General features: G+C 60.0%; 1 protein-coding gene across 5 annotated transcripts in view; it reads left to right on the plus strand.

Annotated features, from left to right (window-relative positions):
• The first annotated feature begins 1,824 nt into the window (after positions 1 to 1,824).
• The window catches only part of LOC120616252 (kinesin-like protein KIF19), a 39,516-nt gene continuing 28,585 nt past the window's right edge, over positions 1,825 to 12,755 (plus strand). For all 5 annotated transcript variants that reach the window (XM_039879620.1, XM_039879654.1, XM_039879631.1 and 2 more), the window contains exons 1-6: positions 1,825 to 2,510; positions 6,125 to 6,235; positions 8,433 to 8,520; positions 9,393 to 9,529; positions 9,721 to 9,846; positions 10,809 to 11,003. In XM_039879620.1, coding sequence (XP_039735554.1) covers positions 2,382 to 2,510; positions 6,125 to 6,235; positions 8,433 to 8,520; positions 9,393 to 9,529; positions 9,721 to 9,846; positions 10,809 to 11,003 — 786 coding nt within the window. In that variant the 5' untranslated portion in view covers positions 1,825 to 2,381. The remainder of the gene's footprint in view (positions 2,511 to 6,124; positions 6,236 to 8,432; positions 8,521 to 9,392; positions 9,530 to 9,720; positions 9,847 to 10,808; positions 11,004 to 12,755) is intronic.

Raw genomic sequence — 12,755 nt, forward strand, 5'->3', positions numbered from 1 at the left:
TATTTCTCCTTTCTCGGAGCCTTAAGTTCCCCTCCCCCTGTGCTGTCCCCACAGGTCTCGGCCGTCGCGTCCTTCCGGCCAGCTTTCCCGCGGGCCTGTCTGTGCGTGTCGCGTAGCCGTTCTTGTGTCCGTGCACGCTCTTCCAACTCGCGTTTCCTAATTTCACGCCAGCGGGAAGGAAATGTCAACAGAGTTTTGACAGCTCTTTAAAAGTGAACTTTTCACAGTTTTAAACGTACTAGTTGTAACTGTTTTACATAATTTGTAAATAAAAGAATTTCTGAAACTCCTGTGCTCGCGCTCTCTTCTGCTGTAGAAGTGGGTTTCCCAGGCTGCACCCTTCCTGGAGGATTTCTCAGACGCGCCCTGTGGGGTGGAACGTCGTCCCACGCGCTCGCTCCGGCCACTGCATGGGCCCGGTTTGTGTCTCCAGAGGCTGTCGGGATGGGAGTGGGTTTAGCTCCCAGGTCGGAATCCAGAGACTTGGGCTCCAGCAGGGTAATGGCGGGTCAGAGGCCGGAGCTGTCTTGGAAGAATGCGTCGATGCACCCGCCATGACCCTGCCTGTAGACCACTGAACTACCATGTACGTGCTCATTGCTGCTGGGCTGGCCAGACCTGGGGGGCCATGGTGACCTCGAACAAGTTTTGACCCCAGCCCAACCCCTGCTGGTGTGGGTGGCGCTGGCTCTTCAGCTCTGTAGTTGGGGTCATTCAGCTGTGTTTTCAGGTCCGAACTTCATGACCTGATGACCTGATTTCTGACTTGTATCAATGTGCAGGAGCAACTTCCTGTGTCTGCACCAGTGCAGGCTGTCACCCAGGACCGTGTGTTTGGCACACGGGTCTGCTGCCAGAGCCGCAGGCGCAGCCTTGCTGTGTTGACAGTGCAGTGTGGTCCCTGGAGGCAGACCTCAGTGGAATAATTGAGTGCAGCATTGAACAGTAAATATGCTCAGGCCCTGGGCGTGGTGCAGACGACAACGTGGGCATGGGGCCAAAAATCACTTTGTAGTCATCAGACCAGAAGGTCATTTCAAGGTTGCTTTAGAAATGCATCTTTGGGGAAAAAGCATTCACAGCTGAAATTATTTCACTAAATGTTTGTTGGTGGTGTCTGTCCCCCTTTGGTGGAAAAGCTCCAAGGCCATGGCTGGTGCAGATCTCAGGCAGGCTCACCTGTAGAGCAGGTGAGGCACCTTGGGTTCCCATGGCATCAGAGCAGAGCATAGATATAAAAGCGTGGCCCAGTGTCTGGATCCTGTCCCTGCGTGCCCAGTGTGCAGCCAGACTACCTCCCGGGGCCTGGGCCACCCAGCTACAGGAGGCTCACCCAAACCACATGAGCAGTCCCAGCATCCCTGAGAACTAGGGACCAGCTGGGCCCCCAGGGCCTGTTGATGTCACTGGGCGGGGCCGGGCTGACGCACTGACGTGCTCCGTAGCTTGGATAGCAGGGAACAAGGCACAGCCCCAGCCAGCTGCATGCCTGCCCTCCCCACTGCCGGTCCCTCGCCAGCCCGGGGCAGCCCCGCCATGAGGGAGGTGGAACCCAAGGACCAGCAGCTCATGGTGAGTGTCCCTCTTGTCCCTGGCGGCCTTCGGTCTGTGTGTCGCTGAGGCTGCCTCCTCCCTGTTTGTGAGGGAAGTGACCCTCTGCTCCCCCACCTCCTCACTTCAAGCTTCCAGACACGCCCACATCCCCCTGCCCTCTGGCTTCCCAGGGAACTCTGGGCCTGCACCAGGACCCCTGGACGGGATGTGGTAGGCTCCCCCGCCGTGACTCCACCCAGGCCCTACAAGGCTTGGCAAAACCTGTCAGCCCATTTGACCACTGGGTGAGCTGGGGCCAAGGCCTTGCCTGTGACCTATAGCCTGGCCACAAAGGGACCCTGTTGTGGCTGCCCTCAGGGAGAACCACAGCTTCTGCTTCTCCAGGAGGCACTGGCCCGCCTTATGGGAGAGGAAGCAGAGCCCAGAGGCTCGTGCAGGCTGGCTGGGCCCACAGCTCATAGGGATGCTGATGAAGGAGGATTGGGGCCTGGGGTCCCCAGCGTGCGGCAGGGGCGGGCAGAGCGGTGGACAGCAGGCCGTGGCCACCTCCTGTGGCCTGTGAGAAGGTCGGTCCCTTCTGGTGTGAGGAAGCAGTAGCGACTGGTGAGGGGTTAGGCCACATAGCCACTGTGCAGCCTTGGGCAGGTGTCTCGGTCTCCCCGCTGGCGAGGGTGACCACGATCACAGTGGGCCTCTGTGTCACCGTGGGACAGGAACGAGTTCCTGCCATTCCTTGAGAAGTTAACGCCTGGCAGGGCGTGTGGGGTTCAGGGCCCTTAACTGCTCCACTGAGAGCTGAGCACACGGGAGGGAGGAGGGGAGGAAGAATGGGGGACCGAGGCCCCTGGACGCAGTTGTGTGATGTCTGCCCACAGGTAGCACTGCGGATACGCCCACTCAACGACACAGAGCTGGAGGAAGGAGCCGCCGTCATCGCCCACAAAGTAGGGGACCAGGTGAGGCTGTGAGGGCACAGAGAATATCACCCTTCCCGGAGTACTTCACCTACGTCACTCACTCACTCGTTCACTGACTCATTTATTCATTCACTCATTTGCTCATTCACTAGTTCATTCGTTCGTTCAAGAAATGTTAATATCGAGTGCTCAGAGGCTGGGCACTGCTCCAGACACTGAGGGAGACGAGGGCCCACCCCCCACCAAGCTTCCTTTTTAAGAAAGGTGGGTGGAGTTAGGGGTTGAACAATGAACAGATAAATGTGTAATGTCAGGGAGTTCAGTGCCACAGAGAGGAACAGAGCAGAGCAATGGTGGTCGCAGAAGGCCACTAATGAGACGATTGCACGGCGCCGAGGGTTGCTGGGAGCACGCAGCAGTCTCCTGGGAGAGGGTGGTGCAGACAGAGTGGGGGGCGTGCTCCTGCCCTGACCCCGCAGGACGGGGCTCGGCTAAGGTCAGGGCACGGCCTGGGCTACACCTGTGGTTTTGAAAAGGTCCAGGTGACTGGGCGGCAGGGTCGCGGGCTGGGGACCCAGCATGCTGCTGTGGTGCCAAGGGTTCCTGCCCCTCGGGAACAGGCTCAGAAGCTGAGCCCAGCGCAGTTTAGAAATGTCGGTCGTTATCTGCTAGAACATAGGGCAAATTTGGGGTAAAACAATATGATGTCAAGTGAATTGGTTTCCCGTTTGTCGTGAGAAAGCCAGTGCTCATGAGGAATGGTTCGTAGGTCTTCAGAGCACGTCTGCACTCAGGCAGAGGCCCCAAGATGCTGGGGCCCAGGGCGGACGCAAGGCTGGGTGTCAGCCTCCCGGAGTGGGCAGAGAGGCCGGGTGGGTTCGCGCCGAGCTTATGCCAATGAAGCGTTAAAATAAGGCAGTCGTTACGTTGAGGGGCGCAGGTTTGCAGGAAGGCGCTGGCTCGGCGGCGAAGAGTGTTCTCAAGTCGCAGCGCGGAGACAGTCTGCCTGGCGGGATTCGTGGCCGAGCCTCACGGGGAGGCAAGAGCGTGGAGTGACTCCTCCAGATGCTGCAGAGGGGGACAGACAAAGACTCAGGGCGCAGACACCCCGAAGGGTCAGCCTCGGGCTGGGGCCGCAGGGCAGGGCGGGCTGTTCTCTACGCAGGCTTACAAGGCTCGATGCTCTGCACGTCTCCCTCACTGGGGAAGATGCCGTGGGGAGGGGTGGGGGGCAGAGCCATCTGAAGCCCCTCCAGGGCTAACAGTGATCTGCTGAAATTGGTGGCGGCTCTCACAGTAGTGTCACTAGTCCCTGAGTCTTAGCGCTTCGTCCATGGCGGGGGCCGAGCCCCTCTCAGGAAGCTCTGTCGCCCCTGGGTGCTGGTCCTATGCTATGACAGGGGCTTCGGCCACACCCACGTTGAGCCACAACGCCCCTTTTGTCTTGCTTCCTGCTGTTTGCTGGTCACACACCTGCAAAGTAACCAACTCACACCTGAAACAGTGTCGCCTCAGTGTGCGGCCCGCTGGCCTCATCCTGGGCGGCCCGGTGGACATCGAGGTTGCCAGTGATTTCTTAAGCTCAGGATGCCTTTCTGCTTAGAGTGAGAATTGCTCCCTGTTTGCTGGCTTTGGGAGTCAGGTGACTTTAGGGAAATAGAAGGGCCCTTCTGGAGGGCAGGGGAGGCGGGAAGGGCGTGGGCCGAGGGAGCTGAAATGAAGCCGGCGATGGGAAGCGATTTTACAAGCTGCGGCATCCGGTTCCCAGCTGGGGCCCTTTGGAAATCTGAGGACTGTTGGGACGTGGTCAGTGTGCAGTGGGGTGTGTGTGCGCGGGTGACAGTGGACGGTTACAGGTGCCCTGGGACCCCCTCCAGCTACACCCCGACCCTTGTGCCACTGTCTGGTCTCTCCTCTGTGTGTGTGGGCAGGAGTGTCTCAAGAGCCCACCTCAGGCCTGGCTCCCAAACCAAAGGCTGTCTTGCTGTACATCGTGCAGAAGACAGCCCACTCTTTAAAAATTGGAGGTGAAATTCACAATATTTAAAATACACCATTTTAAAGTGAACAATTCAGTGGCATTTAGCACATTCGCAGTGTCGTGCAACCACACTTCTGTCTGGTTCCAAAATGTTTTCATCCTCCCAAAAAGAGACCCACACCCATTAAGCAGTTGCCTCCCCCGCCATTCCCCAGCCCCCAGTGGCCGCGTCCTGCCTGCATGGGCGTGTCCCACAAATGGAATCATACAGTTGCCTCTGTCATATTTCCCTGAGCACGTTTCGGGGACTCATCCATGTTGAAGCACTTTCTTTTAACTTTTCATTCTGAAGTAACTTCAGACTAATCAGAGAGCTGCAAGTCCCCTGCAGAGAGCTCCGGACCGTGCGCCCAGGTGCCCGCACGTCTCCTCGCTCCCTCTGTTCACACATGCCCTTCACGGGGCCACTCAGAGTGAACGGGACATGACGCTCCTCCACACCCAAGTATTCCAAGGTGTGTTTCTTAAAAACAGGAACATTCTGTGAGCCCAGTACAGTGATTAGTCAGGAAATTAATATCGATACAGCATTATCTTATCTACAGATGTATCGAATTTTGCCGATTTCTCTCTATACTGTTATTTATAGCCAAAGGAAAAAAACCCTTTTTCTGTTCCACGACCCCACGCAGCTGGCTCTTTTTGAACACGCTTTGTTCAGCGTTGTGCACGTGCTGCCATTTACCCTTCAGAGCGAGAGTTCTATGATCACACCCATTTTACGGATGAAGAAGCCGAGGCCCAGAGAGGCGAGGGAACTTGTCTCAGGCCTCCCGGCTGCAGACTGGTGAGGACTGGGAGCGAGGTGGCAGGCTCTGGAGCCCGAGTTCTTAGCCACCAGGCTCACTTGCTGGGGCTGGGTTGGGACCCCTCCAGCAGGGACGTGTCCAGTGTCCCCTGCCGCGCAGGCCTGGCCCGCAGCGAGCATGTGGGGGACTGCCACTGAGCCTTCATCACTGGAAGGAGAGGAGAGTTGGCTTGTGTCATGGAAAAAAGTGCTGGCCAAAAGCCAGGGCGGCCTGGGGGCTTCTCCCAGCCAGCCCGACACCCCAGGAACCTCTGGGCACCCCTCGCTTCCTGGGACCTGTTTCCAAAGCTGTGGACCAAGGGAGGGGCTGGCGGCGGTGGCAGGTGGTGGTGGCAGGGCTCCTGGTCGGCCCTCTGCCCCCACCAGCCCAGGAGTAAACAGCAGTTGGTCTCTAACTGCCCCGCCCTCCAGTCCCCTGTGAAGGGCTCCTTTGAACCTCCCATGTGGGCCCCAGAGGCCCTTGCACACCTTGCTTCATAATTACCCATTTGTGGGAGACAGGGGAGGGCCCTGGAGGGGCAACCGAGGCCTCAGACAAACACAGAACCAGCTACAGGGCTCAGGGCCCTTTCCTCCTCCAGGCCCCGGGCACCCTGACTTCTCCATTCTCCCCTCTCCATTGGGTGGCACAGCCCCTGAGCAAGAGGCAGGCAGCTGGGTCACAGTCATGCTCAGGGCTGCGTGGGGAGTGTGCCACACTCTCCAGTTTACAAAGCCCCTTGCCGTTACTCACAGTCGCGAGGAGCTAGCCTGCCCTGCCTCTGTGGGCAGCCCCCTGCTGAAGCCCCCTCTCCCTGCTCCTAGATGGCGGTGCTCATGGACCCCAGTGAGGACTCCGAGGACACGCTGCGCACACACCGGTCCCGGGAGAAGACCTTCATCTTCGACGTTGTTTTCGACCAGCATGCATCACAGGTACCCTCCACACCACCACCACCATGTCCCTGGCTGGGCCAGGCTGCGTGGGTGTCCTCACCAAGCCCTAGAGCCCCCTTGGGAGGACCTGGTGGCCAGGTGGGCTCATCTATGACTTCTCATAGGGGCCTCTCTATGCTCAAGAAGGTTGGCAGGGCTTTACACATCTCCTTCACCCACCCACACGTCTAGTTCTCATCCATCCACGCAGCTGCCCACCCGTCCATCAACCCATCCATCCCTCATCCATTCCCCCCACCTACACTCGTCATCGTCGCCCGGATCCTTGCATCCGTCATCACCATCTACCCGTCCGTCCATCTACCCACCAGGTCTGCCGTCCGTCAATCCACCCCATCTGTCAAATCCAAATCCATCCTGCCCATCCGTCCACCCATCTACTTGTCCTTCGTCCATCTCACCCCGCGCCGCCGTCACCGTCAATTGACTTCGTTTGTTTACTGCCTGTCATCTCACCATCGTCCATCCGCCCATCACTTGTCAAATCCGCCAGTCACTTGTCTGCCCGCCGTTTACGCCTGCCGTCTATCGATAAATTGGGTTAAAATCGTCCGTCCATCACTTGCATCTATCACCCCAAATCGCCATCTGTATCTTAAATAAACTTCCATCTGTCCCCACTTACATCCAAGCCCAATAGTTTGTCTGTTGATCCATCTGTCCGGCAAATGCCCTTGGTCCATTCTGGAACGTCGTCACCCCGTCACTCGCCGTCGTCAGCTTGGCCAGTGTCCCATCTGCCTTGTAGCTAGAACACACTCCGTGCCCCCAGGGCTCACGTCCCAATGAGGGAGACAGACGGTAATAAGCAGGTCCAAGCAAACATATTAGTCTGAGTGTGTTGTGCAGACGGTGGGGTAGGTGGTGGGGAGCGGAGGCCTTTCTGGGTAGAAGTGACGTTTCAGCTGAGACCTGAAGGAAGAACGAGCCAGCCGTGAGAGCAGAGGAAAGAGGGGCCAGGTGGAGGCTTCGACATGCCCATCTCAGAGGTGGAGAGCCTGAGGCTCCACGAGCTCACACAGTGAGGCCAGAACTGGGCGCTTGGACCCAGTGTCAGGTCATACTCCTCACCAGTACACTCGATCAAGGATAAAAGGCTGTCCAGCAAGTCACCCGTCCCTCACCTCACATTACAGAGGGGAGCTCAGGGCAGTGTGACACAGAGTAAAGGACACTCACTCCTGAGCTCTGCACGGTGGGATTGCAGCCCAGGCCCCCTGATGCGGGAATGTCACATCACCAGGCGGATGACGTCTGGGGGCTGTTTGGCCCCAGGACAAAGGCCAGTGAGGGACGCATGTCAACTCCAGCCCTGTACCCAGAGGACCTCCCCTTCCCACGCGAAGTGGGCCCAGGGACTCCCCGCACTCCGCACCATAGCTTCAGCGGCCAGGCAGCCACGGGCACTTCTTGTCCCCTAGTTCTCGACTGCAGCTGCACGAGTCTCCCCAGAGCCACTGCTCGTCCCTATCTGTCATGTTTCTGTGGGCCGCCAGGGAGCAGGCGGGCAGGCCACGTAGTTTTCGACATGATGGGGAGAGAGGGCTGCAGCCGCCTGAGGGCCTGTGCCAAAGCTGCACGCCATCCTGCACCAGCCCCGGAGGAGCCCTTCCCAAATACCCCAGAGAACAGGGAGCTCGCTACGCACCCACTCCTGTCATGACGTGCTGCTGCCTTAAATTAATTCTGCTGGCCCAGAGCGTTCACTCTCGGTTCTGGTTTTGTCCCGTAAAGATGAGTCATGGTGCCCTTCATGGATTTCCAAGCCCTGTTGCTGTCTTCCAGCCCTTTGCATTCTCTGATTTCTCCCAGTTCTTGCAGAAGCCTGGAAAGGACTCACAGGTGTTTAGTACCACACCTGCGTCGGGCCTCATGGTAGGAGCTGTCACATATATCCTCTAGTCACCCCCTCGCGGCCACCCTCTCATAGCGTGAGGCTTGGCCTGGTGGGGAAGCATGCTGGAGCTAGTACAGACACAGGGCCAAGGCCGAGGGCCGGAGCCAGAATGGGCGACGCCCACGCCGTGTCTAAGCTGCCCCCTCCACGTAGGTCCCTGTCCAGCTGCAGAGACGATAGCTGTCGGCAGGCACCACCTACCATTCCTCTCCAAACAGCCAGGTGCCCGACTCCGGCAGGATTGTCTACTGAACTGTCTGTCCCTCTGTCTGTCCACAGGAAGATGTGTACTGCGCCACCACCCAGCACCTAGTGGAAGGCGTCATTTCTGGATACAATGCGACCGTGTTTGCCTACGGCCCCTCAGGTACTGCCAGGGGCAGCATCCCGAGGAGGGAATGGGGCAGGCGGCAGCGGACTCGCCCGCAGCTCGCAGCACCAGCTACCCTGCGCCGGCCGCTCTGTGCCCGTCGGCTCTTTCCAGCAGCAGCCCCAGAAGGCAGGTGGATTGGGTCCCTTCTCACGGCGCCTCTCCCAGGTCACAGCCTCTCCCAGGTTGCACAGCTGGTGGGGCTGAATAGGGAATCCAACCCCCAGCCTACACTGTGCCGCCCACCAGAAGCCCAGATTCCTCTCTGCAGTCTCAAGCTGAGATAGACAAATGTTTGCAAAGCTAAGCTGCCTCTCTCCTCTTGAAAACTAGGATCACAGAGGGTCAGAGCCGGATGGGCCCGAGCGCCTCGCTGTGCCAGTGGAGAAACTGAGGCACTGGGAAGTAGCTTGCCTTCAGCCACAGCTTGCTTATTTCACTCACTCAGCAGCTGTCAGCCAGCTCCTGCTATGTGCCAGGCCCTAGGCACACAGGGAATGGCCAGCGCAGTGTCCCCCATGAAGAGACACTCCTTAAAAAGCGTGGCGCATTATTTCTCCTTGTAAAACAGCACGGACACCCCGACAAGAATCTGGAGCCAGCAGAGCGGCCAGGCCCATCCCCGCCCCCACACACCCTGAGTACGCTCACCCCCCACCGTGTCCGCCCAGGCTTTCTTCCACAGAGCGGCCACGGGACTGTCCAGACACCTCATTTCCTTGTTTCTCAAACGGAAAGTGAGCGTGTCAGGGCTGCCGGGGATCGGGGGCGGGCGGGGGGTGTCCTGCGGAAGGCAGGGTCTGCACAGCCTGGTGGCGGGCGTGGCAGGGCAGGGTCTGGGCCATCAGGAGCCCTGCCTACTCCCACAGGCGCGGGGAAGACCCACACCATGCTGGGGATGGATGCGGAGCCGGGCATCTACCTGCGCACCCTCACGGACCTCTTCCGGGCCATCGAGGAGGCCCGTGACAACATGGACTACAGCGTGTCCATGTCGTACCTCGAGGTGAGCTGCCCACCGCCTCGGGGGCCTTGCCTGCAGCGCGGGTGTGCTCCCCTCGAATGCCCACTGGTCTTTGCGGCCTCCCACCTCAGAGCGGCTGAGATTCTTGGAAGATGCAGAGCCGCAGTGATTCGTGAGTCTGCGCTTGTTTTCCACCGAAGCTTCCAGGCTTCCGCTTTTCTGTCTCGTCCCAGATTTACAACGAAGTGATCCGGGACCTCCTGAACCCGTCCTCCGGCTTTCTGGACCTGAGGGAAGATTCCAGGGGCAGCATCCAGATTGCAGGCATCACAGAGGTGTCCACCTCCAACGCCCAGGAGGTGAGGGTCATGGCGGCCATGCTCACGAGGCCCTCCTTTCAAGTTCACAGAGCGGAGCCAGACACACGGCCCAGAGCCGTTTCCCAGCTCGGGACAGCAGACATCTGCACCCACAGCCGCTCAGGGCAGACATCAAGAGCCGGTCACACTCGTCCCTCTGTGCCCGGGAGCAGGCTCGGAACCCTTGTCTGTGCAGCACTCCCGCGGTCACAGCCAGAGCCAGCCCCCGGCCCTGCTTAGCCCTGAGTGTTGCTCCAGAGCAGGGCGATGCGTGAGCGCTTCTGCAGGCACTGCGGCTTCTCTTACCTCCGGTCTCCCCCTGTGCCACCCACACTCCACCCCGCCCTCGGGGGGCCTCCCCACCCGCTCAGGAACCTCCGTGTTGTCCCCAGAACCATGGACCCCTTGGGCCCCCGCCCCGTGATGACCATGTGCTCCAGCCCTGCTGGCGGATGGCGTCCAGGTGGCCTCAGCGTCATCCTTTGTGGGTTTGGGGCGGGGAAGGGGAGCCTTCTTGCCTGGTCTTTAACAAGGACCATGTCAGGCTACCACTGGCACAGTCTGCACACAGTAGGTGCTCAACAGAGGCTCGTGGGCTTGGTTCCCACAGCTGCTTGCTTGCAAATGGGTTTTGGGGCACCCGCCAGCTCCATACGACTGTCTGGAGCTGCCCCGGGCTCTGGGGAAGAGTTGGGTAATCCCTTGGTGATGTCTGCCACAGGCAGAGGACAGGGAAGGTGCGACACACATGTCAGCAATCTGCCGTTCCTGCTGGGTTTGTTGACTCTTCATGCCGCAAACCAGAAGTCGCTTCCCCTGCACGAGGTTCTGTCATCGGTGTCCCAGCCATGGGGCCAAGGGAGACCACTCAGAGGAGTGTGGCTCCCGCTTTCGCCCAGTGCTCTGGAGGGAGCGTGGGGCCGTTCCTGGCCCTGATCGCCTGCTTCTGCCTCTGTCCTCAGATCATGCAGCTCCTCACCAGAGGCAACCGGCAGCGCACCCAGGAGCCCACGGCCACCAACAAGACGTCGTCACGCTCCCACGCCGTGCTGCAGGTCACCGTGCGCCAGCAGCGTCGCGGCTCGGACTTGGCAGAGGAAGTGCGCGTCGGGAGGCTGTTCATGGTGGACCTGGCTGGCTCGGAGCGCGCGTCCCAGGTGTCGTCCCGACACGCCTCTTGCCCCTCCTCCCTTGTCACCACCACTCACCTCGTGTCATCTGCCCTTCAGTCGGGGGGCGGGACCCTGTCCACCTGTGTCCAGTAGCATCTCCAGCGCCTACAAGAGCACCTGGCTCGGAGAGGCTCCCGCTAGCCGCCTGTTGATTGAATGAATCCTCAACAAACCTGGGGTGGCACAGCCACCGAGCAGAGCTCACACAGGGCTTCCTGCGGCAGGGCCCTGGGAATTAGAGGCCCAGGCCCGCCCTCAGGGAGCTCAGAGCCGCAGGGGTCGGGGGACAGACGTGTGAGCAGATAGCTACAGGATGGGGAGGCCTGTGCTTTGAGATTCGAGGCTGCGGGAGCCCAGAGGAGGGCAGGTGGCAATGGTGTCCAGCGCTGAGCCTGAGGGGGCATGAGGAACTCAGTGGACTGCACGGGAGAGCACATCAGGCAGAGGGGACAGCGGGTGTGAAGTGTGCCTGCGGAGAGGATGGTGCACTTACTGTGACCCAGCATGGCTGCTGGCCTGACACGCCCCCCGGGCCCCGCCTGCCGGCCCCCAAGCCCTCAGCTCACCCGTACCTGTCACTGGGAGCGGAGGCTGTGCCCGCTGTCTGCTGCCCTTGTGCCTGAGCATTCCACGAGGGCAGGATCCAGCCCAGGGCCTGGGTCAGACGAGGCGCTTGACAGAGGTGGTATCAGAATAACAGCATCAACCGGCGACACCTTTCACGTCCCTCTGGCACGCCAGGCACTCGGCCGTCAGGATCCACCCGGTCCCTGTCACAGAGCGAGTAGGCAGCGCCGAGCCTTCTTCCCAGATACACAGAAGCATTAGGTGATCTAGGCGCAAATCTGTGCCTTTCACCCCAGTTTGCGTCGCCTGTTCTGCCTGCTGATCGTGGAGTCGCGTCACTCACTTGGTCACCTGCCCTGCGCCTGGCCCAGCCTGGTGCTTGGGCTGCTGAGACAAGCTGCGCCTGCTCAGGTCTGACTGGTTAAAATGAGGTGTGTGCATGGACGATGAGGCCAGCACATTGGGGGCCGCCGGCCGTTGAGGTCATTTTTACTCACAGTTCCCAGGAGGAGGGGGCCCGCCACGCTAGGCAGGACCCCCCGGGGAGCGCCAGGGCCTCTCGGGAGTGGGAGGACCATGGACGAGCCCCTTCATGGTGATTTCTACGGGAAGAATGGGCGAGGAGGGATGACCCGGCTGGGCTGGTGGGTGACTCCCCTGGGCTCTGGGCACAGGTCTGTCCCCGATTGCCTGGTACCCAGCGCTGGGTGAGAGGTGCACAGTGGCCAGACTGGGGTGGGCGGGCTCGGGGCAGGTGGGTTTGCGTCTGAGAGGTTAGTAAGTGGTTCACTCTCTAAGCCCCGGGTGACCCTGGAGGGGCGGTCCCCGCATGGGCAGCAGGGTCGCAGATGTCAGGGCATCGGACGCAGAGACTCCAAGACAGGGTTGACACGCAGGCAGATGTGGGAGAAGACAAGCTCACAGGGAAGAAGCGAGTGTGGTGGAGGAAACCGCTCTGGGACCCTGAGCAGGACCCGGGGCTCTAGCCTGTCCCCTCTGGGCTTGTCCTTGGAAGGCAAGGTAGAGACCAGCTTCCTCTGGAAGAGGCCACCAGACAGGATCCAGGCCCTGGGCCCTCGTTCTCACCCTGCCACAACTTGCTGTGTGCCTTTGGGCAGACCACTGCCCCCTCTGGGCCTGGCGTCTTTAGCTGTATACTTGGGAGGCCTA

This window comes from Pteropus medius, unplaced genomic scaffold, assembly GCF_902729225.1.
Source record: "Pteropus medius unplaced genomic scaffold, Ma_sr-lr_union100, whole genome shotgun sequence".
NCBI classification, from domain to species: Eukaryota; Metazoa; Chordata; class Mammalia; order Chiroptera; family Pteropodidae; genus Pteropus; species Pteropus medius.